General features: G+C 41.5%; 1 protein-coding gene across 1 annotated transcript in view; it reads left to right on the top strand.

The window, feature by feature from the left end:
- The first annotated feature begins 1,356 nt into the window (after positions 1 to 1,356).
- Positions 1,357 to 27,104, top strand: part of RFLNB (refilin B) — a 39,996-nt gene continuing 14,248 nt past the window's right edge. The window contains exons 1-2 of the mRNA XM_077296356.1: positions 1,357 to 1,763; positions 16,280 to 16,386. Of these exons, the coding sequence (XP_077152471.1) occupies positions 1,578 to 1,763; positions 16,280 to 16,386 (293 nt within the window). The 5' untranslated portion in view covers positions 1,357 to 1,577. The remainder of the gene's footprint in view (positions 1,764 to 16,279; positions 16,387 to 27,104) is intronic.

Genomic DNA, 27,104 nt, shown 5'->3' with positions numbered 1-27,104 from the left:
CCATATGCCGAAGAGGATTCAGCTAGGGGATTAGTTCAACACAAGTGGGGAGATTGCTCAGGAATGGCAGCAAGCAGGTGTTAGCGAATCTGCACGCACAGTGAGGATGGAGGATTTTGAAGGATGTCCTGATGTCAAAAACATCAAGGATAGAATAGCATTCTGCAGGAAGTAGAGGAATTGGATTGCAAGCCCCTTTCATACTGTTTGGGACATGTGGAACAATAATTGTCCATAGAAGAAAAGGTCAGTGCTACCATGAGTCCTATATCCTTCAAACAGTAAAGCATCATCAGGCCATTCATGTGTGGGGTGGCTTTTCACCCATGGAGAGGGCTCCCTCATAAGTTTGCCTAAGAACACTGCCATGAATAAAGAACTGTATCTAAACATCCTCCAAGAACTATTTCCCCCAACTATTCAGAACAAATTTGGTGATGAACAATGTTGTTTCAAATATAATGGAGACCATGTCACAAGTCAAGAATGATAACTAAGTAGCTTGATGAACAAAACATTGACATATTGGGTACATGGCCGGGAAACTCTCCAGATCTCAATCCCATTGAGAATCCATGATCAATCCTCAAAAAGTGGATGGACAAACTCAAATGGAGAAATTGAATTGAATGGAGAAATTGATGAACTACAAACACTGATCAGACAAGAATGGGCTGTTATCAGTCACAATTTGGCCCAGAAGCTGATATTCTGCTGCCAGGGTGAAAGGCAGAAGTCTTGAAAAATGAGGATCAGCATTAAATATTGGGTCTTTGCATAAACTTGATATATTTTTGAATAAAAAAAATGTATGGAATCCTTATAATTGTACTTCGGTATCCATAGAAACATCTGGCTAAAAGATCTAAAAACACTGAAGTCACAAACTTTGTGAAAACAAAAATTTGTGTCAGTGTTAATTTTAGCCACAACTTTATCCACCTCATATCTCTCTATCCAACCAACAATCTGTCCGTCTCAGGTGTGTCTATCTGTACATCCCTCTATCTACCCTATGTCTGTCTTTTTAATCTATTTATCTATCACATGTCTCTCTCTCATCCAGCCATCCAGTTCTATTGAATCTATCTATCCTATCCATCATCTATCATCTACCTTTTCACTGTGATATTGAAATATATTTGAGAGAGTCCCTTGGAACAAGGCAGCAGCTGATTTTCTGCACAGACCTAAAGTAAATCCAGTAGAAATATGGGGATATATAGTGTCAGTGGCCTGAGGCGTGAGAACGCTCATGCCTGCACATTAACAATTAACTAAGGCTTAATAATAAACCCTGGGATCCAGCTGTAGAGGAGGGGGAGGCAGCCGAAGGCAGCCCATCCCATCCCACACTGTGCTGCTACTGCTGCCACACAAGTTCCTTCTCACATAACTCCAGCCCTGGCTGCTCCTCAGAAGGTGACTGGTGTCTAGAGCTGCTCCTACACAGCACAAGCCAGACATATTCTGTCACTGATTCATTACTGCTGAGAGGAATTGTCCATTGAACATTTGGACCCTTTTTTTCTCATCAGTACATCCAGCCTGCAGTCCCAGCCCAGCAGTGAGCAGCTATGGTTGGGAGGCTAAACCTGCAGGATGTCCCAGATCTGCTGGACATGAAGAAGAAGAGTGAGAGGGTCCTGGACAGTCCAGACTCAGGACTTCCTCCAAGTCCTTGTCCCAGCAATTGGCTCCTGAACTCAGTGTCAACCGAGAAGTCATCTGATCAAGATACCTCCAGCCATACAGTGCAGGTGGTGAGTAGACAGCTGACATTACAGGGTCAATGGTCAGGGTTCAGAATGCATCACTTAACATGAGTTATCATACATAGGCTGCTGGTATCAGCAACACATCCCTTTGATACTGAATTGACATCATCCACAATCACATGATTGAGTGAAAGTATGTCGCGTCTACGTGTTGGGTCTATTATGAGTAAATAATATACTGTACATATTAAATGGCACATGTACTGTATATATTATGCAGAATGTGTATATTATATAGTATGTGCACGTTATATATGGTAATGTGTGTACAGCACTGAATATAGAACATTTCATCTTAAATATGGAGAATATCATATGATATATGTTTATAGCATGTGTACAGTCTTTGCTATATAGGTCACATACTCTTTGCATATATCTTATCTATCTAGATTTATTATATATACAATTGTGCACATGTATTGTTAATTTACTACCTTTAAATGTATTCTTCGTATGTTTTATTTTACTTGCTGATATAGCACCAACATATTCCGCAGCGCTTTATAGTCATAATCAGCACTGTGCCCATTGGGGCTCACAATCTAAATTCGCTATCAGTATGTCTTTGGAGTGTGGGAGAAAGCCCATGCAAACACGGGGAGAACATACAAACTCCTTGCCGATGTTGTGTGAATCTGTGTATGTTGCATGATACATGTACACAAGGTGTATATAATATTAGTGTTTCTATACCATACATTGAATAATATGATGAATTGCCAGATTTTACATTATGTGTATTCTCTGTATTGCAGTGGATGCATATTATGTGATGCAGTTCTATAATGGCCTTAGACCAAGAGGAAGAGTTTCTGTGCTACACCAGCTGACCCTAAATGTCCTTCTACCCCCATAACTCCGAGCTGTAGACAGGAAGGAGCATAGCTGCTCGTTAGTGCGGCGCACACTGTAGCACTCCTGCGCTCTGCAGCTGCAGGTTTATAATGGTTCCCTGTGTAATCCATCTGTCTCATCTTCTGAATCTTAATGTCATAATTTGTCAGTGTCTTACGGACACATCACATCTGGCTCTCCTTGTTTGGGTTTTCTTTCACATTGTAGTCTACGTTGTTTTCAGTATTCTTGTATCCTAATCTCCTATATGTACCGACAAGAGAGGACATGTGTATATAGCCGGAGAGAAGCCATATTTACGATCATATTTTGATAACCGCTTTTGTGCATCATTGTAGACTTAATGCTAGAAAAAGAACAATTTAATTGTCAGTTTCCTATAACTCAATCCAAGCAATTACTTAAGGATAATGCTTATCCTATAGTTACTCTTGTTTTATTAACATGTCTTGTAAAACTGTTATGGAGCAGATCCTGCATTTGCAAGTAGCTTGTACCTCCTGTAACTGGAATGACGAAGGTAGTAAATGACAGAGCAGTCAGTGTATAAGAATGGATGTCTGTGGAGAAATAGCCATGTTGTCTACACACACTGTCTTATTTTGTATAAATGAAGGTATTTGATAAGAGTCCTTCCTGAGTGTCCGCCATTCTATTGTCCTATCATAGACCTAGGTGGGTAGATTGTGTCATTTCTGTAAAATTAAGTGTAAAATCATAACTTCCCAATGATCTCCTGGTGATGCAGGGGCTAAAGGTATCATGATCCAGGGTAAGGGAGAGAGCTCCTTATGTCTCAATATTTCCAGAAACACTTTTTGAGGATAGGATTGATTTGTAAAGGCGGTTGTCAGATTGAAGAACACCTGTGTCATCGAAACTTATCTATAGTTGTGGCTGGTGTGGATCTATAAACTCATACCCACTGACCACTAGAATTAAAGGATTGCAGCGCTCTGCTGAGTACCATGCCACTTGAAGCTCTAAGTACAAGCCATTGATAGTATATTGCTAGCTAAAACATTTCCAAGAAATGCTGGCTTTCTTCATGATCAATAAAGGGTCTCAATGCTTAGACTCAAAATGATGGAAAAAATGAAAAAATGGTTGTCTTAACACAGATAAGATCTTTAGTATGGGAACAGACATGGTTATCCACTAACACAAGCAGATCCCATCAGAGAGAACGAGCTTAGTTCTGAGAGGTGTACCCTTCCTCTACAATGTTTACTTCCCCTTGGCAGGTTATATGGTTTTGACTATGCCTGATCACCCACCTTTCCAATATCTCTAAGAAACCACCTAATAAGTTCTTACTTTCTCTACAGTGTTACATATTCGTAATTGAAATCAATGGACGGCTTTATGTTATCGATATATTGGAGATATCCATCGTTATGTGGCTCAGAGTTTTAGCTAATAGTGGGGAAAAGGGTTATTAAGGTATGACACTGTTTTATACATTGGCTTTTCTCAATCAACAGCCAAAATTATAAGTGCAGCCACCAACGAGCAGTTCTATCTACGGTATATATTTTACGGTATAAATTGTGCAAATTGGAAGGTTGCTCTACAATAAATGTATTAGACAAAAATGGTGAAACTCCCTTTCAAATATATCCAAGCATAAACTTACAAAATAAAAAAAGGATATGAAGTGTTAAACAAATTATTAATATAAATGTGCTCACAATACCCACAATAGGGCAGCACAGTGGCTCAGTGGTTAGCACTGCAGCGCTGTAGTCCTGGGTTCAAATCCTACCAAGGACAACATCTGCAAGGAGTTTGTATGTTCTCCCCGTGTTTATGTGGGTTTCATCCGGGTTCTCCGGTTTCCTCCCACATTTCAAAGACATACTGATAGGGAATTTAGATTGTCAGCCCCAATGGGGACAGTTATGATAATGTGTTCAAAACTAAAGCGCTGCGGAATATGTTAGCGCTATATAAAAATAAAGATTATTATTAATACCCACAGGAGAGATTGTGAACAGCCTCAAGTGTATCGCCACTTCCTCAGGGGTTCAGTGTATCTCTGCCTAATATATGCTTAACATACCTGCCGAATAACATTTACATGCTTATGTAAATATTAGATTAGAAAAAAATTGGTACCATACAGAATGTACCTGGTATTTTCCTGGTCACTATGGGGATAAAAACCAATATTACATGTAGAGAAATAAAAATAATTGCTTTCCCGAACTCTAAGGACTTCAGGTTTAGACCAGTATCATGTTAAGGATGGTCTGCTGGGGTAGCAATCGAATCTCTATACTGTACCATGCTCTGACAGACGGTTTCCCAGAGGTTGTCCCACCGGTTCCATACTGATGATCGGATGACATTCTGCCAATTGATTCATCGTACTCTTCTGTGGAACCCAAGCTACATACTAATGCAGCTGATGGAATTTATCATCAATTTTTAGCAAATTTAAATGGGTAGAAATGGATAGTTTTCTGTATAAAAATTGGAGAAATGCAAAGATACGGTAAGGTCCACTCTCAAGCCTATAGCTGCTGTATCATTGCTCCTAAAGGTTGCAGGTTGCATTGAGTTATAAGACACATGTAGTGAAGTAAAAGGTATTTTTTTAAAATATTTTATTTTACATAGTAACATAGTTAGCAAGGCCGAAAAATGACATTTGTCCATCCAGTTCAGCCTATATTCCGTCAGAATAAATCCCCAGATCTACGTCCTTCTAAAGAACCTAATAACTGTAAGATACAATATTGTTACCCTCCAGGAAGACATCCAGGCCTCTTGAACCCCTCGACTGAGTTCGCCATCACCACCTCCTCAGGCAAGGAATTCCAGATTCTCACTGCCCTAACAGTAAAGAATCCTCTTCTATGTTGGTGGAAAAACCTTCTCTCCTCCAGACGCAAAGAATGCCCCCTTGTAACTGTCACCTTTCTTGGTATAAACAGATCCTCGGAGAGATATTTGTATTGTTCCCTTATATACTTATACATGGTTATTAGATCGCCTCTCAGTCGCCTTTTTTCTTGACTAAATAATACTAATTTTGCTAATCTCTCTGGGCATTGTAGTTCCCCCATCCCCTTTATTAATTTTGTTGCCCTCTTTTGTACTCGCTTTAACTACTGTTGTGTCAACCTTTTAAAGGGGTTGTTGGGTCATAATATATTGATGACTAGCCCTGACCTTGTAACAGGTAATCAGTGCGCATGCTGGATGTTGGACCCCAACCTGTCTGATATTGACCTAGATCATTAGTATATTCTGATCAGACAACCCCTTTAGTTTTTCATGAATTGTGTCTCGATATCACAGTTTGTCATACCAACTGAATACAATCTCGCAAAATCATGTAAAAAAAAAAATATACATTGAACGTTTTATAAAGTAGTAGTTAGAAGAATACATTTTTGATTAAATGTTTATCAGCTCACATTATACATCTTGAGGTATGTCAAATTTGAGAATTAGTTAGTTTGTCCTATCATAGGTATTGATGCCCTACCTACAGGTTGATGGGTGTCTGACACTCCCATTGATGAACCAGCAGGATGTAAACCCTTCGAATGGAGCTGCTGAGCACATGTCCATTCACAGGGTGGCTGAGCTGTCGACAGTTGCCAGCTACTACAGCACAGATTTTATCCAAAAGAACAGGAGCTATGGTGTAATACCTGGCAGCGACAGCTACACTTTGAATGGAGCTGCTCTCATTGATCATTTCCAGTCTTTTGTGCTGATGATGTATTTAGCTGACATAGGGATGTCTAGATGGGATGAAATATTAGTAAACCATTAACTGTCAGAGATCATAGTTTACGGTGGGATTTCAGCCTCCTGATGTAAACAAGACTGGTCACATTGACTGATCTCAGGTGGAGGTCTTAACAGCAGTGCTAAGCCAAGACTCGAATAAAGATACGGACAATTGAATTGTTTACATGGGTTCTGTCAGCAGAATTTCATCACCCAAACTATTTAAATGAGCATGTCGCTTTTTCAAAAACAAGTATAGAAATACCTTTACATGTCCATTCTGTTCCTCTACTAGGCTAGGTTCACAGTAGCGCTTCTGTGCACAGCGTATCATCTGCATGCGCAAACGCATGTTTAAACAGCGTTTTTTATCCACATCATCTTACGCATGACGCCAAAAAAGATGCTCTGAACTGATGAAATCATCGTCTTTTGCAGCTTCTCATTCTGAAGTACGCATGCATATCGAACACATGCATACGCATGTCCTTGCATACCAATGCGTTCCCATAGACAGTAATGCGTTGTTTTGACGCACTCATCCGCAATCATCTGCATGCGCATGATTGCGTAATACTTGACGTCTCAAAAAATGCAACATGTTGTGTTCGCCGGATACCACCGCGAAACGATGCATGCGTACGCATCCGCATGCGAATGCATATCCCTGCGTACACTATGTTAAAGATATGTATGCATGACGTATGAAGATCGATGAGATCATACACTGCGCACAGATATGCTAATGTGAAACCGGCCTTACTGAGAAATCAGCATTTGAATTGATATGCAAATGAGGCTGAAAGACTATGGTAGATCTAAAGCCTCTTTCACTCCAGTTCCATTTCCCACTCAGCTTAGCCTTCTAATGCCCTATTGACAACCTCTATGCTCTGGGCCTTCAGTTAAAGGAGTAGTCAGCCAAGCAGGAGGAGGCGGCGCTGGGTGAGGAATAGAGCTGGAGTGACAAAGGCTTAAGATCTTAAGTCTCATTTACATATCAGATCAAACGCTGAATTCCCAGTAATAGAGGAACGGATTGGCCAGGTAAAGGTATTGCTGGGCCCAGCTTTGAAAGAGCTGCATGAGCATATAAATAGTTGGGAGGGGAGGGGAAATCCTGCTGAGCGATTTCCTTGAAAAAAAAATCCCTGACAACCGCTTAAACGTTACCAACCACAAACTGACATTTATGATAGATTATTTTATCACGGTTGATAAAAATCTGAACAAATCCAAGCTCATGTTGCCATTGGCAGGAGATATGACTCAGCCTCCGCAATATGACTACATTTGTATACTGCACGTAGCATAGGCCATAAAATGCTTTGATACCATCTTAAAGCAGGCATTGCCGGATTTGTTGTATTCTTGTTGAAGCCTTGGATTCCACATTATGTTCTATCATTTACTTCCTACAATATGCAGGAAAAAGCTCTTGAATCCTCTTGCAAGCTAAGTCATAAGCTCAACGCATTTTCCGGACATGAGTTTAGCTCATGAATACACTTGGGCTTGAGTTCTAGGATTCTGAACACTACAATTGTAACATTTGAATCCACTATGGATTCCTCATTCATCACTAACAATCAGAAATGGCTTATTTTTCAAATAATTGTACGAGAGCTTCCATCACCTTTGATAGTTGTATAGTTGACAGGATCGAATGGTTCATTGTTTCCCCGGAATTGGCAGTATTTCACGCAGTGCTTAGTAAACAGTATTTTATTTCCAGGCATAAAACAATTAAATGTTCTCTACTATGTGGTAATAAAGTAAGAACATATTTTTTTTAATAAGAGGAAAATTCAGATGTAGTCTCATATTTGTGCCACTTGGTGTTGTGTCTATGATCTCATAACCAGGGCTTCATTTTATATTGAGCCATAAGAGGGATTCCATGAGGCTACTATGGTACATCCGCATATTTCCAATTTCACTTATCTTTTTCTTTTGGATTCTGGACAACTATGGCAGGAAAAAAAATATGACATGAATTCCATATATATGAAAGCATAGGCAAACATTGTTTTCATACTTGTTCATAATATGTTTGCACATTTAGCACCCAATAGATCCTTTATGGCTCCATGCACTGCCATGAACACTTAGGCTACATTCACATTGTCATATTTTCGGTCCTAGTGCTGAACATCGAATAAAACTGACAGTACTTATATTAATGTGATTCAATTCGGCTGCTCAAAAACATGGACCAAATTGTAGTCTTTCCTATATTTTGGATCCCATATGGATCATCTGCAAAGCTTTCCATTTTTATGGATACATTGACATTATTAACATAATAAACCGTTTGGGCTTGTAAATTTTATTCACCGCTGATATACAGCTCTGGCAAAAATTAAGAGACCACTGCAAAATATTCAGATTGTCTGATTTTTCTCTTCATAGGTATATTTTTGTGTAAAATGTAAATTGTTCTTTTAGTCTATAAACTTCTGACAACATGTCTCCGAATTTCCAAATAATAAATTTTGTATTTTTTTTCTGAAAAGGAGAAATGGTCAAAATTAAAAAAACAAAACAGTGCTTTCATACCTCAAATAATGCAAAGAAAACAAGTTCATAATCATTTAGAAACAACAATACTAATGTTTTAACTCAGGAAGAGTTCAGAAATCAATATTTTGTGGAATAACCACGATTTTTAATCACAGCTTTCATGCGTCTTGGCATGCTTTCCACCAGTCTTTCACACTGCTTCTGGCACAAAAATGTAGGCAGTTCTTCTTTGTGTGATGGCTTGTGACTATTCATCATCCTCTTGATTACATTCCAGAGGTTTTCAATGGGGTTCAGGTCTGGAGATTGGGCGGCCCATGACAGGGTTTTGATGTGGTGGTCTCATAATTTTTGCCAGGGCTGTATATAAATGAATGAAATGTGAATGCTGAATAGATTGCATACAAATGACAATTCAGATGAAAATCACCCATTTTTCTGGATGAAAATCAGATTTTTTTTATTCACCTGTATGAACGCTAGAAGAATGATAGATCTTATTAACATCACATTTATGTAAAATTGCAACACAACAATAGAGACCTTTTTTGTGTTGCAAGTAAACCTGCGTATATTCAGGGCCGTATTTGCCACTAGGCACTTGAGGGCACGTGCCTAGAGCGGGACAATGCGGGGGGTGGCACCTGAGCAAGGTTTTTTTTTTAATTTAAGTCCTGGGTCACTTCCCGACCGACTGGCCCCCCCGCACCACCCCTCGTGCCACCCCCGGCCACCCGCCCACCTGCCTCCCTCCCACACTCCTTGAAGACGTCATACTCACCCTGCTCCAGCGATGCCTGGTCTCAGCTTCTGCAGCTCGTCCTGAATGAGCGGTCACGTGGTACCGCTCATTAAGGTCATGAATATGGGCATATTCATGACCTTAATGAGTGGTACCACATGACCGCTCATGCAGGAAGAAGGTGCTGCGCCGGGAGTCGGGACAGAGCTAGAGGGATGCGCGCGGTGTGGGAAAGGTGAGTATGAGGGACGGGGGACAGGGGGGATGAAGGTGGATGGTAAGCCGCGCCATGCAAGATGGGAGCGGGAGGGGGTGGAGAGATGAGCCATGCATACAGGGGGGGAATACAAGCCATGCATACAGGAGGGGGTGGAATATGAGCCATGCATACAAGAGGTGGGGGGGAATTATGAGCCATGCGTACAGGGGGGATTATGAGCCATGCATACAAGAGGGGGGATATGAGCCATGCATATGGGATGGGAGGGAGATGAGCCATGCATACAGGAGGGGGGAGGAATATGAGCCATGCATACAGGAGGGGGGGAGGAATATGAGCCATGCATACAGGAGGGGGGAATGTGAGCCATGCATACAGGAGGAGGGGGGAATATGAGCCATGCATATGGGATGGGAGGGAGATGAGCAATGCATACAGGAGGGGGGATATGAGCCATGCATACAGTATGGGGGGAGATGAGCCATGCGTACAAGATGGGAGGGGTGCATTATACAGTATTGAGCATCATGTGGGGTCATTATACAGTATGGAGCATCATGTGTGGCCATTGTACAGTATGGAGCATCATGTGTGGCCATTATACAGTACTGAGCATCATGTGTGGCCATTATACAGTATTGAGCATCATGTGGGGCCATTATACAGTATTGAACATCATGTGGGGTCATTATACAGTATGGAGCATCATGTGTGGCCATTATACAGTATGGAGCATCATGTGTGGCCAATGGCCATTATACAGTATTCATGTGTGGCCATTATACAGTATAGAGCATCATGTGTGGCCATTATACAGTATGGAGCATCATGTGTGGCCATTATACAGTATGGAGTATCATGTGTGGCCAATGGCCATTATACAGTATTGAGCATCATGTGTGGCCATTATACAGTACAGAGCATCATGTGTGGCCATTATATAGTATGGAGCATCATGTGTGGCCATTATACAGTATGGAGCACCATGTGTGGCCATTATACAGTATGGAGCATCATGTGTGGCCATTATACAGTATGGAGCACTGTGTGGCCATATTTTTTTGTTTATAATTATTGTACATGAAACAGTGTGATCAGCAGTGCTAAATGGGTGTGGTTGGGACATGGATATGGGTGTGACTAGTTGTGAAATGGGTGTGGTCAGAGGCGTGGCCTAAAAATTTGCCGCAGCGCCCCACGCGCGCCGCAAACTTTATACCTCTTTCCCATCTTCAAAACTTGGGAGGTATGGTACCGCATTTGCCAGATCACGGCAAGTGCCGCAAATCCCATAGGGAATGAATGAGACCAAACGCATCCGTTAGACGGCAGATGCAGAAAAACTGCCCGATCTGCTGCAAAAGGCTAATTTCACATCAGCGATTCTTGCCAAAGTCACTGCCAATAGTGTCATACTCACCAAAGGGGGAGGCAGCACTAAAAGTGCCTAGGGCAGCAGAAACTCTAAATACGGCCCTGCGTATATTTTCTGGGCTTGTTTTTCTGTGTGCACTTTTATTGTTGGCTTACAGTGGGGTAACTATTAATTCTGAGCTGTTTGTACTAGTCTATAAATTGTTGGTGAGAAGTGACGTTATTTCTAGCTTGTGGATACTTTCAGTCTACGTTATCTGAGGTGTAGCACTGCTTCGCTTTACATAACTTGCAGGTGTAGTCCTAGGTCTAACTTCCGGGGTTAGCGCTTATCTAATCTCTATCCAGCTTGGAAGTATAAAGCACAGAGTGTGCGAGTCAGTGTTCTGTGAGTCTCTGGAGCGGTCAGGGGTCTGGACGAATTTAGGGCGACCATGAAGGTTATTTCTGATGAATCTGATGTTCACAGCTGCTTCTCTGATAGCGGGGTATGTTTTATGGGGAATATTTGGACACAAAGAAACTTTATAATACAATGGCAGTAACTTAGTACTGTTCAGTGGATTCACGTGCTTGGACAGTCTGAGTCTCAGTGTTGTATTGAAGGGATGGCATTTTCTGTAATAGTAATAATCCTGACAGTGCCTTTGGAGCCACTTTAAAGGTTGTATCTATCCATGCAATTTTTTTTCGGAAACCATCTTGAATGTTCTAACCTAGTACAGTAAGGTATACCAACTTTACTGATCCTCTGTCACTAGTTTTCCATGGCTGCCAGGGTCCCCCAGTGGTCTCTGTACTTTCTATTCGGAATGATTAGGTATATGATCATTGCGGACAGTGATTGGCCTTAAGACTGGAAGAGTATATATAGAGACAGACATTCTCCCTACTTAATGCTCAGTCCAGATAAACTTGTGACCACTGGCCAATCCAAATGAACAAGCAGAAAGGAGATCTGCGGGATCCAAGGCAGTATTGGAAGAAGATCAGCAAGAGATCAGTAAGGGATGTATACTTTATTTTAGTTCATTATGTTACTGCATTGTGGATTATTTCCATAAATACTTTTATGCCCAGAAAAAAGACCAAAGGTATCCATATCTTTTTTGCATGATTTTCAAAAGTATTTCAGGTTTGGACAACCCCTTTAGTGAAGTTTTTATCATGTACTTCCTTCAGCGTTTAAAATCAAGATTGCTATCAATGAATAGAAGGAACATTCTTAAATCTTCCCCCAATAGAGAAGAGTAGACTAAAGTCGGATGAACCTGCTAATATCAGTAGGATCGACGTACAGTCTAATGTGTGCGAGGGCCTCCTGACTTTCCCCCAATAGATGATGGTCCGGGTGATCCTTGTTTTCTCCCTGTAGACAATCTGCTGCCAGAGGAGTCAATATGAGCATTCCTATTCACGGGGGATTCGGGAGAGATAGCCGTCTGCCAAATGATCTTCACCTCACATCTATCTAATGTGTATGGGAGCATTTATTGATTTTTAGCAGCAATATACATATCAGCTTTATTCACAATAGAATTGTTCTGTTTCATGATGAATTTTAAGGAAAAACGTTCACAAAGAAAAGCACAGTGCCTTTTTTTTTTTTTTAAAGCAATGCATGAGTCCCTAGTGGTTGGTCTGATTAGACATGCTTTAGCACATTCTATTGATGTACCATAATAATATACGGTCGGAAAATTCTTAACCAAAATAATGTTGCTATCAGATATTGATTTACCCTAAAGAACTCTCTGAACAGAGTGTTTTAAAATAACCTGTACAGGGAATTTCAAGCAGCGACAGCTGAGAAGAGCATCCCTCAAATAATATTTAAAAATGTAGAAGTTTTCATGAAAATCTTTAATTACTGTGGTTCAAACATATCCCATTTGCTAACTTGAAAGGCTTCAATAAAGAGAAGTTTCCGCCCTCCAAACTTCACACCCATGAGCATGGAACATGTCAATAGGGAATACCTTTTAATACAATGTTTAATTAGCTATTCGTTAACTTTCAGCAAATATAATTTGTACAGATAACATTGTAAGCCTGATCAGGCATGCGTGGAGTTCTCTTTGCCCTCAGGACATTCTGTATTTCTGTTTTTACTACTCCTTTGAAAAATGTGCATTTATACTACAAGTTCCCAGTTTGTCAAAATCTTCGGAATAAAAGTAAGCTTCCCTTTCCCTGATACTGTAAGTTGGCATTAGTGGGTGTTACATTCTAGGAAACATTTGTAAATGTTTAAAGGATATCTTCACCGATCTTACGCTAGTTAATGCTCATTACTGAAACAGAAGGGATATCCTTCAATTGTGTCCATTATGAATTACTTAGATTACTGCCAATACTTGCTGTTTAGAAGCTTTGTACAATCTATAGAGGGGAAAACTCTCCCCATTTTTCTTCTGAAGAAAAATATCTGTTTTTATGATTTTAGAAATTAATATTGATAATAATTATAATATGATGTAAAAAAGTTAAATGTTTTCAACCGGATTTAGGAAATATACATTATAGCGCCACTTTTATTATGAAGCTATTTTGTCACTTTGATAATGACTCAATAACTTTTGCTGGATTAGAAAAACATGCCTGCTTTCTCCCAGAAACCATGACAAAACTGTCCGCGCCATATTTATTTCTGTGTCTACTTTCTTTGCTGTTCATATCCAGAGTTTTTTGATCATTTTAGCTACTTATGGTTTTGAATAATGCCTGGTGAAAACAAGAAAATATGCTACTTCTTGGATGAGGATCCGATGGATCCTTCTCCAAACTAACACGTTGAAATCAATAGGATGTAAAAAAACACTTCAGGAAACAAAAACTCTTCCAAAAAACTCAAAAAGGCTTTAGGAAATAAAAACTCTTCTAAAGCCTCCCGAAAAAAAAAAAGAAGCATCTCTTGAAGCGGCTTCTGCTTCAAAAACTCATCATTTTTTTACTCTTCAAAAAACTCCATCAGCACATAGCCTTAAAGTAGATGAGCTGAGCTGCAACTCAGACTCAACATATAGTCTGATCTGGTGCCATTTGTGGAAAAAAGCAAAACTTGTTTTTCTCATCCTGTACAACCCATGTATTATTTCTAGGAAATGGCTATGTGCCCACAATGTCTTTTTCAGGTTGATTCCACCATAGAAACCACCTGAAAAAATATAAAAAAACATTCAAAGCAATGGCATAAACACAAAGAATTCTTTGTAGAAGCGACTTGCTGTGCATATGTTTTGGATGTCTTTTCACCCATTTCGGTGTCCATTACTCTGCCATTTTCTGCTTGGAAGATGCTTTATGGTTTACAATACAAGTCAAACGGAAAGCTGAAAGGACTCCCGCAAATGTTTTGGTGCATTTTGCTATTGTTTTTGCTTAAAACACCACTCCAGCGTTTTCATTTTATTGCAGCACTGGAATGGTGCTTCTAATATAAGGTCCCAGTCCCTATTTTTGCCCTTTGAAGCCTGTTGTGACCTATTTATGGGGGCTTAGAAACACTTTTAATCCATAAAAATTTCCATGACTCTGCTTAGCTTTGCAGCTCTAGGCTTAAATAAACCAATGACGACATCTGTATCATAGTTACATAGTTAATATGGTTGCAAAAAGACAAATGTCCATCAAGTTCAACCGAGGGACACAAAGAGGGGGTTTATGCACAACCACGATGCATAATCTGGATCACTCCTGAACCCAAATGTCAATTCCCTTGGGTAAACATTCAGAAAATAACTTTGCATATAGTTTGTATGTCCTCTCCTTGTTTGCATGTGTAACCTTCGGGCTTCCACGCTCCAAAGACATACTGATAGGGAATATAGATTGAGACTGGAGACGATGACAGTCTCTATAACGTATAGTGGCAACATACTGTATATGCAACAGAAATAAAGAAATGACAGTTAACACCTGCTGGTTTATAGACCTCACATAATTCATGTTAAAGAAACACTCATATCAAATTTTTATCCTCTTAATACATTGCAGTCATCATATTACATGGCACTGTCTACTTACAATTGCTCATTTTTCTATGACTTCACATGAATCCTTATAAGCTCTATGTAGGCACAGGAGGTCAATTTTCTCTGCACAAGTCATGAGTCACTGCAATAGTCTTTGGCAGGGGGAGGAGCTGAGCAGCTGGGCCAGAAGTTGAGAAGGATGATAACTGAAGGGACAAGTGACTTCCTGTTTCCACATAGAGCAGAGAAAAGAGAAAAAGTTGCTGGGTAGAAAGACGAAATGAGCAATTGTAAGTACACAGTGCGATATAATATGACGACTGCAACATATTATGAGGATAAAAACTTTGATGGGAGTGCTTCTTTTTAGTGAGACCTGAAAGTTTCCCACTGGAGGATAATGTACATTTAATTCAGCATTAATACATTATGTTATAGATAATTACTACAGTATTATATCTGTGTTATATTTATTATATTCCTTCTATATTTTGTTAAAGAGAACCTGACAGCTGATACATGCTGCCAGATCGGGGCACATGTATCAGACGTTGGCTGTATGATCTCAGCCAGGCATGTTTCACTCTGAAACATTGCAATATTTCAGAGAAAAACATGCATTAAAAAATGCCGGTGACTGAGCTACATGGGAGGATAGTTGGACTGGCGGATCCCTGGTAGCTTCTCTCCATCCACTGCCCTGAATTGATAGGTCACTCCCTATACACGCATGCGCGGAGAGACCTGTCACTCCAGGGTATCGGACAGCGAGAAACCACAAGGGACCCGCCTGGTAAACTACTCTAATGTGTGGTGCATGGAGGCTTTTAAAGTTAGTTTTTCTCTGGAATGTCGCAAAGTTTCATAATCAAACATACCTGGTTGAAATCGTGTAGCAAGAACCTGATACTCGTGGATAGAGCAGCTTTTAACAGCTGTAAGGTTCCCTTAAACATCCAGTAACTTAAGTGAGAAAAAATAAATAATTTATGATTTCATGTTTTACATTTATTGTATTTTTTTTATGATGCCTGGTATAATACTATGTACTTATTTTTTATAGAGTACGTCACCATCGCTAAGCTTGTCAAGCAGCTACACCCCACGTTTGTGTCCTCTATCATTTGGAGAAGGTGTGGAGTTGGATCCATTGCCACCCAAGGAGATAAGGTAGCGTGTGAAAGTTGTAATTTATAGCCAGTTATTCCAACACAAAAAAAACATGAAAATATTAGTCATAGCTTACAGCTGAATGTAACGAGTAAGGATTTTGCAAACTTTACAAATCTTAGTAAATTACAGTAGTTAGATGAGTGGCTCTCTCAGATGCATGAGAAATAGCAAGCATCCCAAGGTACTTCCCTAAACACTACCTCAAAACTTGCAAGACAAGTTGACTTTTAATTTGGGCCAATAGTACTTATAACTGGTCTGGTCACGAAGGGGTTAAAAATGTTTTAACCCATGGTGCATGATATTTATACTTGTACTACCTGGGAGAACAAGCTCAATGTATTCAAAAAACAAGCTTCAATGTATTAAAAAAAAAGTGGCAGCCATTATATATTTACGATGACCTTAGAAAACACTAGTGTGAATATTATGGAAGTAGGAGTGTGAATTCATATGATTAATGTAAAGAATACAAAGTGACAGGTCTGCTTAAATATATTACAGAGTTAGTAGTGTTTGGCAGCTGATCAGTTCCCCTATACTCTGTAGACCTAATATTTCTACTCTCGCCGTGGACACGCACACGTACACCCTTGTGCCCTATAACAACATGGAGGCGAGTTAAGGATTGTACTGTGGTATTTGCAGAATGAATATCTCAGGTGAATAAATATTTTAGATGCAGATGTAGGAGTTAGACAAACAAGTCATGTAGTTAATATTTAACCATAAAGCACACTTCCTCGCACATGAAAATGAGCGTTTTTTAATTGGTGTCTGGTACGGTATTTGCTTCATTGACATGACATTTTCTGACATTTGCGTATGTTGTTCCTCTTCTGTTAAGCAATTCTTTGTACCAGGAGAAAAGTTGGAGCAGAAATGAATTTATGAATCTTTACTGTATACGTAGCATGTGCACATATTTTTATATGAGTAGATGATGGATAACCTTTGCTGATCTGTCATGGTCTGCCAGATATACCATATTCTATACGCTTTATGCATGATGACCTTGTACAAGAAAGAGTGGCTAAGTATGCGTTTTAATATCATAGAAAAAGACACTGGTTCCATGTATACCAAAAGGACACTAATATACACTCACCGGCCACTTTATTAGGTACACCTGTCCAACTTCTTGTTAACACTTAATTTCTAATCAGCCAATCACATGGCGGCAACTCAGTGCATTTAGGCATGTAGACATGGTCAAGACAATCTCCTGCAGTTCAAACCGAGCATCAGTATGGGGAAGAAAGGTGATTTGAGTGCCTTTGAACGTGGCATGGTTGTTGGTGCCAGAAGGGCTGGTCTGAGTATTTCAGAAACTGCTGATCTACTGGGATTTTCACGCACAACCATCTCTAGGGTTTACCGAGAATGGTCCGAAAAAGAAAAAAAATCCAGTGAGCGGCAGTTCTGTGGGCGGAAATGCCTTGTTGATGCCAGAGGTCAGAGGAGAATGGGCAGACTGGTTCGAACTGATAGAAAGGCAACAGTGACTCAAATCGCCACCCGTTACAACCAAGGTAGGCCTAAGAGCATCTCTGAACGCACAGTGCGTCGAACTTTGAGGCAGATGGGCTACAGCAGCAGAAGACCACACCGGGTACCACTCCTTTCAGCTAAGAACAGGAAACTGAGGCTACAATTTGTACAAGCTCATCGAAATTGGACAGTAGAAGATTGGAAAAACGTTGCTTGGTCTGATGAGTCTCGATTTCTGCTGCGACATTCGGATGGTAGGGTCAGAATTTGGCGTAAACAACATGAAAGCATGGATCCATCCTGCCTTGTATGGAGCATCTTTGGGATGTGCAGCCGACAAATCTGCGGCAACTGTGTGATGCCATCATGTCAATATGGACCAAAATCTCTGAGGAATGCTTCCAGCACCTTGTTGAATCTATGCCACGAAGAATTGAGGCAGTTCTGAAGGCAAAAGGGGGTCCAACCCGTTACTAGCATGGTGTACCTAATAAAGTGGCCGGTGAGTGTATGTCTGGCCCATATATCCATGTCTAGACCGGTTGCTAATCTTCTGACCCAAACACAACAGGCACTAGGCATATATAAGATTGGGTAGGAAGATTTGTGGCTGGTCTCAACATCAAGGTTCATACTTGGGCTGTGAATGTCGGAAGTGTGAAATCAGCTCTACGCTATAGATTTACTGATCATCTTTTCACTAAGACATAACAGTCCAAGAACAAGAAACAGTGGCCGCATCGGATGTGAAATAAGGCTTTACTGGTATCTTGTTTCTAGTAAACTTTTCTTCCGCTGCTACAAGCAGCTCCAATTGTTCTTGGCAGTCATCTGGATGTACGGTAATAATTTTGCAACTCTTCCTCCTTGGATTGATCATAGCCATTTTATAGCCCACTCGGACCTGTGATGTCTCCTACTATCAATCATGTGTTCTTATTTTGCCCATGATGAAGTGTTAGTTGCAAATAAAAAGATTATTTTTAGCCTTGTCACAAATCACTTTTCAATCAAATCTGTGTTTCACAAAACTGTTCTTTAAACATATAAATGCAAAGCTAATAGATGGGAAAATGAAGAGTTTAAATGTTAAAATAATAGTGTCTTTTCCACCAGACAAAAGTGTCAGCAAAGGCTAAGGGACATTTAACACTTCAGACATAAAAAAACTGCCTTCCTCATGATTGGAAAACCGGATGGTAAAATAAGCACTGGATGTTCAGAGCACATTTCTGGCACAACTTATCCTCATGAATATCAAACCAAAGTGTTATGGGAATTGTGTGCACTCGCATGTTTTCTCTACTCTGTAACTTATTCAAATAGCTAATTAATGTACTCTACCTGTCTTTCTATTATGATTAAGGACAGGATTTCTCTATTTTTTTTCTACTATGGTATTACCAGCCAGAACAAGGTAGTACTTGGACCTCACTAGTGGTCAAAGTTCATGTAAAAATGAAAAATAGTAATTGCTTTATCTATTGAACACTGTCTATAATGTAACCTTTTACTAACATATTAGGTGCCATTTTGTGGAACAGGTTCAGGAGCTGAGCCCGCACCATACCTGGCAGATGCCAGCTGTGTTACACATTCAACATCTGCCTGTAACAGCATTGACTGTAGCTAAGCTCTAATTGCTGCTGTTAAACCTTTAAGTACCACTGTCTGGTTTTGACAGCTGCATGTACCACATGGGGACCTGAGGGCACACCATGCCATGCACTCACTGGTTAACCTGTGACACAGTTATGGGGTGCTTATGGATTGCGATGGCTGTCGAATACCTGCTGCCTTGTCAGTAATCTTATTAAGTCCAGACATGACCTGTGCTTCATAACAGACCATGATATTAGCTATATTCTCCAATATTGTGGTTTTGTAGCATATCAGGAACAAGTGATAAGATGATCATAGGTTTAAGGTTTAAAAAATATAAAAATTTGAATCACACTTCCAACTCCTATTGAAATTTTTTTTTAAATTAATATTTGTTTTCAAGCATCTCAGAAAGTCTGATCTATCAAAATATCAAATGAATTAATATGTAGAGTAAGAATTATGAAGAGAAAAAAAAATTTAGACACCAGAATTGCCAATTTTCGGTCATCACAACTTCACCAAAAATGGAATAAGAAGCATCAAAATGTCATAGCACTTGGAAATTGTTGCTTTCCTGCACATCATATAGTAAAAAGAATGGCAACATTTTTTAAATTAATTTTAGTGTTCTTAAGTTTGAAAATGATCTCCTATAAGTTTGCTGTCATTGTGAGTCTATCCATCATGGACCCCACTGATCCTTAGAACCAGGGCTTTGAGGAGTAAGGTCATTCATGCACACTACCGCTCCATTCATTCTAATAAGAGTGCCGAACATCAGCCAAGGTCTGCACTTGGTAATCTTCGGCACTTCCATTAAGAATGAATGGAGCAGTAGTGTGCATGAACTCCATTGATTGTAAAGTTATCCCCTATCCAAAGGTTAACTTTTAAACTCGAGAACATCCCTTTAAAGGGACACTGTCACCCCCTCCAGCCGTTAGAAACTAAAAGAGCCACCTTGTGCAGCAGTAATGCTGCATTCTGACAAGGTGGCTCTTTTAGTTATTGGTGCAGTCAAAGCAGAAATAAAGCGTTTTATAATTTCGCAAAAATACCTGTCTTTAGCCCTGGAGGCAGGTCTTAACCCCCTTGCTGCACACGCCACACTGCCGTCACTCAAGGCTTCTTCGGCGCCGGGCGCCGCCCCCTCTGCGCTGTATTCAAATCAAATCTGGCGCCTGCGCTGTTTTGTTCTGCCTGGGGCAGGCGCAGTGAGCGCTGCCCGTCTGACCTCAGATGCAGTCTCGCAGACTGCGCCTGTGCGGCCACCCAGCTTGTGAATCCCAGCCCTGCAGTGTGTTATGCATTACTGCTGCACAAGGCGGCTCTTTTAGTTTCTAACGGCTGGAGGGGATGACAGAGTCCCTTTAATATTGAGCAGAATCTAAGTGTATTGCTAATATATGTTATGATGGGCTGCTTATTTTACCATGTATTCTTACCTTTAGCAACTAATAAAACCATATAATTTACTGCGTGTTTATTAAAAGCAATAAATCATACTGCTCCCATTATTCAGCCCTTGTATTGTGAGCAACATTTCCCACACAGTATGATGGCCGCCACATATCATATCATATAGCCCTCACTCAATACAATGCCCCACGCATACACACAATATGATGGACCCCACAGTCCCCCTCCACGCACACAGTATCATGGCCCTCACACACAGTAACAAGGCCCCTCCGCAGTCTACTTCAAAAAGTATGATGCCTCTACAGACTAATGGATCCCTCAGTACACTCACAAGCAGTATAATGGCCCCCACAGGCCCCCCACCAAATACAGCCATGTTCCCCTGATGTACTTACTGCTTTGGTCTAGGCACTGTGTAGACTGAGGCTCCAAACAGCAGTTATAATTTAGAGTAACATCATCTCCGCTGCTACAATGAGTTGCAGACAAATAGGTTGAATGGTGGAAGTGGAAGTCAATGGCTTTTGCCTCTACTGTAGAATTCACCAGTATCTGATGTAGGTACCAGTGTAATCGAGATGCTGGGCAAGGGGGTGGCCCTGGGTCAGACAGGAAAAGACAAAGGGCTGGATATTGCGCTCGGACCGAACTTTGCCAGGTCTGAACTAGACACATGTCTATTTCATACATACATACTAGTATAGACTGGAGAATTTCTAAATGTAGCTAGAACAACAGCAGATACCTATTGCCTACCAAGTGCTTTGCTCTTAGGTTTCTGTTACTTGTTAATTTTAATTGCAAGAAACTGCACAAGTATGGCCTGCTCTGTTTTTAACAGTACTAAAATTAGTATATCGTTCCAGTTACCAAACAGCTAAGAAATCCATATTTTGTTACATATTATATCTAATAGGTCATAAAACATTGAGCAACTTTGGACTATGGGTGCTAATGTCAAGGACCAAACCTACGGGAGTTGCCATTGTTTACAGATAATGCTGATAGCTTAAAGAATCTTTCCCAGGACAAATGTTATCAGCTAATCCTTTCTAAATATGTATGTGATATAGTAGTTCCCAGCATTATTCTCTTCGGGGTCATGTGAGTGCTCCGCTCCTTTGCCAGCGCACACGAAGATTGCTGAGCTGGGCAATGGTACTTCACCAATGTAAGCCTTTTGAGCCCCAGAAAGAAGCTCCATAGGCCTAAAGTTCAATATGACACATTTCGTTTGTATTTTAGGCAATATATATATATATATATATATATATATATATATATATATATATATATATATATATATATATATATATATACATATATATATATATATATATATATATATATATATATATATATATATCCACTGCTCAAAAAAATAAAGGGAACACTTAAACAACAGAATATAACTCCAAGTAAATCAAACTTCTGTGAAATCAAACTGTCCACTTAGGAAGCAACACTATTTGACAATCAATTTCACATGCTATTGTGCAAATGGAATAGACAACAGATGGAAATTATTGGCAATTATCAAGACACACTCAATAAAGGAGTGGTTCTGCAGGTGAGGACCACAGACCACATCTCAGTACCAATGCTTTCTGGCTGATGTTTTGGTCACTTTTGAATGTTGGTTGTGCTTTCACACTCGTGCTAGCATGAGACGGACTCTACAACCCACACAAGTGGCTCAGGTAGTGCAGCTCAGCCAGGATGGCACATCAATGTGAGCTGTGGCAAAAAGGTTTGCTGTGTCAGTCAGCGTAGTGTCCAGAGGTTGGAAGGGCTACCAGGAGACAGGCCAGTATACCAGGAGACGTGGAGGGAGCCGTAGGAGGGCAACAACCCAGCAGCAGGACCGCTATCTCAGCCTTTGTGCAAGGAGGAACAGGAGGAGCACTGCCAGAGCCCTGCAAAATTACCTCCGGCAGGCCACAAATGTGCATGTGTCTGCACAAACGGTTAGAAACTGACTCCATGAGGATGGTCTGAGTGCCCGATGTCCACAGATGGGGGTTGTGCTCACAGCCCAACACTGTGCCCAACGATTGGCATTTGCCCCAGAACACCAGGATTGTCAAATTCGCCACTGGCACGCTGTACTCTTCATAGATGAAAGCAGGTTCACATTGAGCACATGTGACACACGTGTCAGTCTGGAGATGCCATGGAGAGTGATCTGTGTTATGACCTGGTGGTAGGATCTCAAACTGACCTGACAAATATACCCTGAGTATATAGGACCAGTTCTGGAGATGTGGAAGCTATACTGACCGCAATCCTGATCCTATCCAAACACACTAAAGGCAGCTGTGGAACGTTACCTGAAAACCTAGACGTCTCGTCACAGCCTGAGAAACTGACTACCCCTAGAGAGAAAGCAAAGACCTCACTTGCCTCAGAGAAATGTACCCCAAAGTTTTAGATAGCCCCCCACAAATAATAACGGTGAGTCAAGGGGAAAACACAAACGTAGAGATGAAACAGATTTAGCAAATGAGGCCCGCTAATACTAGATAGGCAGAAAATAGATAGGTGTCTGTGCGGTCAGTACAAAAACTATCAAAAGTAAACCATGCAGAGAATACAAGAACCCCCACACCGACTCACGATGTGAGGGGCGCACTCTGCACCCCAGAACTAACCAGCAAGCAAAAAATCACATAAAAGCAAGCTGGGTTGAACTCATTAAATAATGAGAAATGTTTTCAAGGAAATAATGAGAAACTGAACAAGCAAACTTAGCTTCTCATAGCAGGAGACTGGTCACAAGGAATATTCAGGAGAGCACAGGATCAGGACTGAATACACCGACAGCAGGCGACATCTAAAGGTCCAGGTGAGTTAAATAGGCCCAGCCTAGCAGGAAATGAAACAGCTGAGCCCAGCCAAGACCAGCCATATCGCTAAAGGCCACCAGAGGGAGCCCAAGAACAAACTCACACAGTACCACTCATGACCACAGGAGGGAGCCCGAGAACGGAATTCACAACAGTACCCCCCCTTGAGGAGGGGTCACCGAACCCTCAACAGAGCTCCCAGGCCGATCAGGACGAGCCAAATGAAAGGCACAAACCAAATCGGCCGCATGGACATCGGAGGCGACAACCCAGGAATTATCCTCCTGACCATAACCCTTCCATTTCACTAAGTACTGAAGCCTCCGTCTCGAAATACGAGAATCCAAGATCTTCTCCACCACATATTCCAACTCCCCCTCGACCAAGACCGGAGCAGGAGGATCAACAGAAGGGATCTGTTGTGGATTCTGTTTGTGGGCTCCCTCTGGTGGTTATTGCTGGTACTGGGTGACTTTGGTGGGTTGCGGCCTTTGGTTTCCACCTGTCCATCAGTGGCTGGGTGTTTCCTATTTTACCTGGCCTTTCTGTCATTTCCCTTGCCGGCTATCAATGTATTCAGATGTGCTCTGTTTGGTTCCTGCTTACCTGCTCCCAGATCTTTCAGGATAAGCTAAGTGCTGATTTTCAGTTGTTTGGTTTTTTGTCCAGCTTGCTTATTATGTCTCTATGCTAGCTGGTAGCTCTAGTGGACTGAGGTTCTCCCCATGTGCCATGAGTTGGCACATGGGTTCTTGTAATCTCAGGATGGTTTTTTTGATTAGGGTTTTTTGCTGACCGCTCAGTCCCCTTTTGTATCGTTCTGCTTTCTAGTTTACAGCGGGCCTCAATTTGCTAAAACTATATATATCATCTCTATGTGTGTGCCTTCCTCTCATTTCACCGTCAATACATGTGGGGGGCAACTATATCTTTTGGGGTTCATTCCGCTGGAGGCAAGTGAGGTCTTTATTTTCTCTGCAGTGCTAGTTAGCTCTTAGGCTGGTGCGTGGCGTCTAGAACCAACGTAGGCACGCTCCCTGGCTATCTCTAGTTGCGTTTGTCAGGCGTAGGGCAGCGGTCAGCCCAGGTTCCATCACCCTAGAGCTCGTCCGTAATATATTTGTACTTTGCTTGTCCTGTGCTATCCCTAGCCATTGGGATTCATGACAGGGATCACAGGCACCACATATCTCCGCAACAATGACCTATGGAACACATTATGAATGGCAAACGATGTTGGGAGGTCCAAACGAAAAGACACAGGGTTGAGGATTTCCAAAATCTTATAAGGACCGATGAAACGAGGCTTGAACTTAGGAGAGGAAACCTTCATTGGGACATAACGAGAAGACAACCATACCAAATCCCCCACACGAAGTCGGGGACCCACACAGCGACGGCGGTTAGCAAAGCGCTGAGCCTTCTCTTGGGACAAAGTCAAATTGTCCACCACATGGTTCCAAATCTGCTGCAACCTATCCACCACAGAATCCACCCCAGGACAGTCAGAAGACTCAACCTGACCCGAGGAGAAACGAGGATGAAAACCAGAATTGCAAAAGAAAGGTGAAACCAAAGTAGCAGAACTAGCCCGATTATTGAGGGCGAACTCAGCCAATGGCAAAAAGGTCACCCAATCATCCTGGTCAGCAGAAACAAAACATCTCAAATAAGTTTCCAAGGTCTGATTAGTTCGTTCGGTTTGACCATTCGTCTGAGGATGGAAGGCTGACAAAAAAGACAATTCAATGCCCATCTTAGCACAAAAAGATCGCCAAAATCTGGACACGAACTGGGATCCTCTGTCGGACACAATGTTCTCCGGAATACCATGTAAACGAACCACATTCTGAAAAAACAATGGCACCAAATCGGAGGAGGAAGGCAACTTAGGCAAGGGTACCAAATGGACCATTTTGGAAAAACGATCACAAACCACCCAGATGACAGACATCTTCTGAGAGACAGGAAGATCCGAAATAAAATCCATGGAAATATGCGTCCAAGGCCTCTTCGGGACAGGCAAAGGCAAAAGCAATCCACTGGCACGAGAACACGAAGGCTTGGCCCCAGCACAAATCCCACAGGACTGCACAAAGGAACGCACATTCCGCGTCAAGGAAGGCCACCAAAAGGATCTCGCCACCAAATCCCTGGTACCAAAAATCCCAGGATGACCCGCCAACACCGAAGAATGAACCTCGGAAATAACTCTACTGGTCCATCTGTCTGGGACAAACAGTCTCTCCGGTGGACAACGGTCAGGTCTATTGGCCTGAAACTCCTGCAGCACCCGTCACAGATCAGGAGAGATAGCAGACAAAATCACCCCCTCTTTGAGAACACCAGTCGGTTCAGAAACTTCCGGGGAGTCAGGTACAAAACTCCTAGAAAGGGCATCAGCCTTCACATTTTTCGAACCCGGAAGATATGAAACCACAAAATTGAAATGAGAGAAAAACAGCGACCATCGAGCCTGTCTCGGATTCTACCGTTTGGCAGACTCGAGATAAGTCAAATTCTTGTGATCCGTCAAGACCACCACGCGATGCTTGGCTCCTTCAAGCCAATGTCGCCACTCCTCAAATGCCCACTTCATTGCCAACAACTCTCGATTACCAACATCATAATTCCGCTCGGCAGGCGAAAACTTTCTTGAAAAGAAAGCACATGGTCTCATCACAGAGCCATCAGAGCTTCTCTGCGACAAAACAGCCCCTGCTCCAATCTCTGAAGCATCAAGCTCGACCTGAAAGGGAAGAGAGACATCGGGCTGGCGCAAGACAGGAGCCGAAGAAAACCGACGTTTCAACTCCTGAAAGGCCTCCAAGGCCGCAGGAGACCAATTCGTCACATCAGAACCCTTCTTGGTCAAATCCGTCAAAGGCTTAACCACACTAGAAAAATTAGTGATGATTCTGAAGCGACGGTAAAAATTTTCAAAACCCAAGAACTTCTGAAGACTCTTCACAGATGTAGGTTGAGTCCAGTCATGAATAGCCTGAACCTTGACTGGATCCATCTCGATAGTAGAAGGAGAAAAAATAAAGCCCAAAAAGGAAACCTTCTGGACTCCGAAGAGACATTTAGAGCCCTTCACAAACAAGGCATTGGCACGCAGGACCTGAAATACCATCCTGACCTGCTTCACATGAGACTCCCAATCATCAGAAAAGACCAAAATATCATCCAGGTACACAATCATAAATCTATCCAGGTACTCTCGGAAGATATCGTGCATGAAGGACTGAAACACAGAGGGGGCATTAGAAAGCCCAAAAGGCATCACCAAGTACTCAAAATGGCCTTCGGGCGTATTAAATGCTGTTTTCCATTCATCGCCCTGCTTTA

This window comes from Ranitomeya variabilis, chromosome 3, assembly GCF_051348905.1.
Source record: "Ranitomeya variabilis isolate aRanVar5 chromosome 3, aRanVar5.hap1, whole genome shotgun sequence".
NCBI classification, from domain to species: domain Eukaryota; kingdom Metazoa; phylum Chordata; class Amphibia; order Anura; family Dendrobatidae; genus Ranitomeya; species Ranitomeya variabilis.
This window is presented reverse-complemented; position numbering and strand designations above follow the sequence as displayed.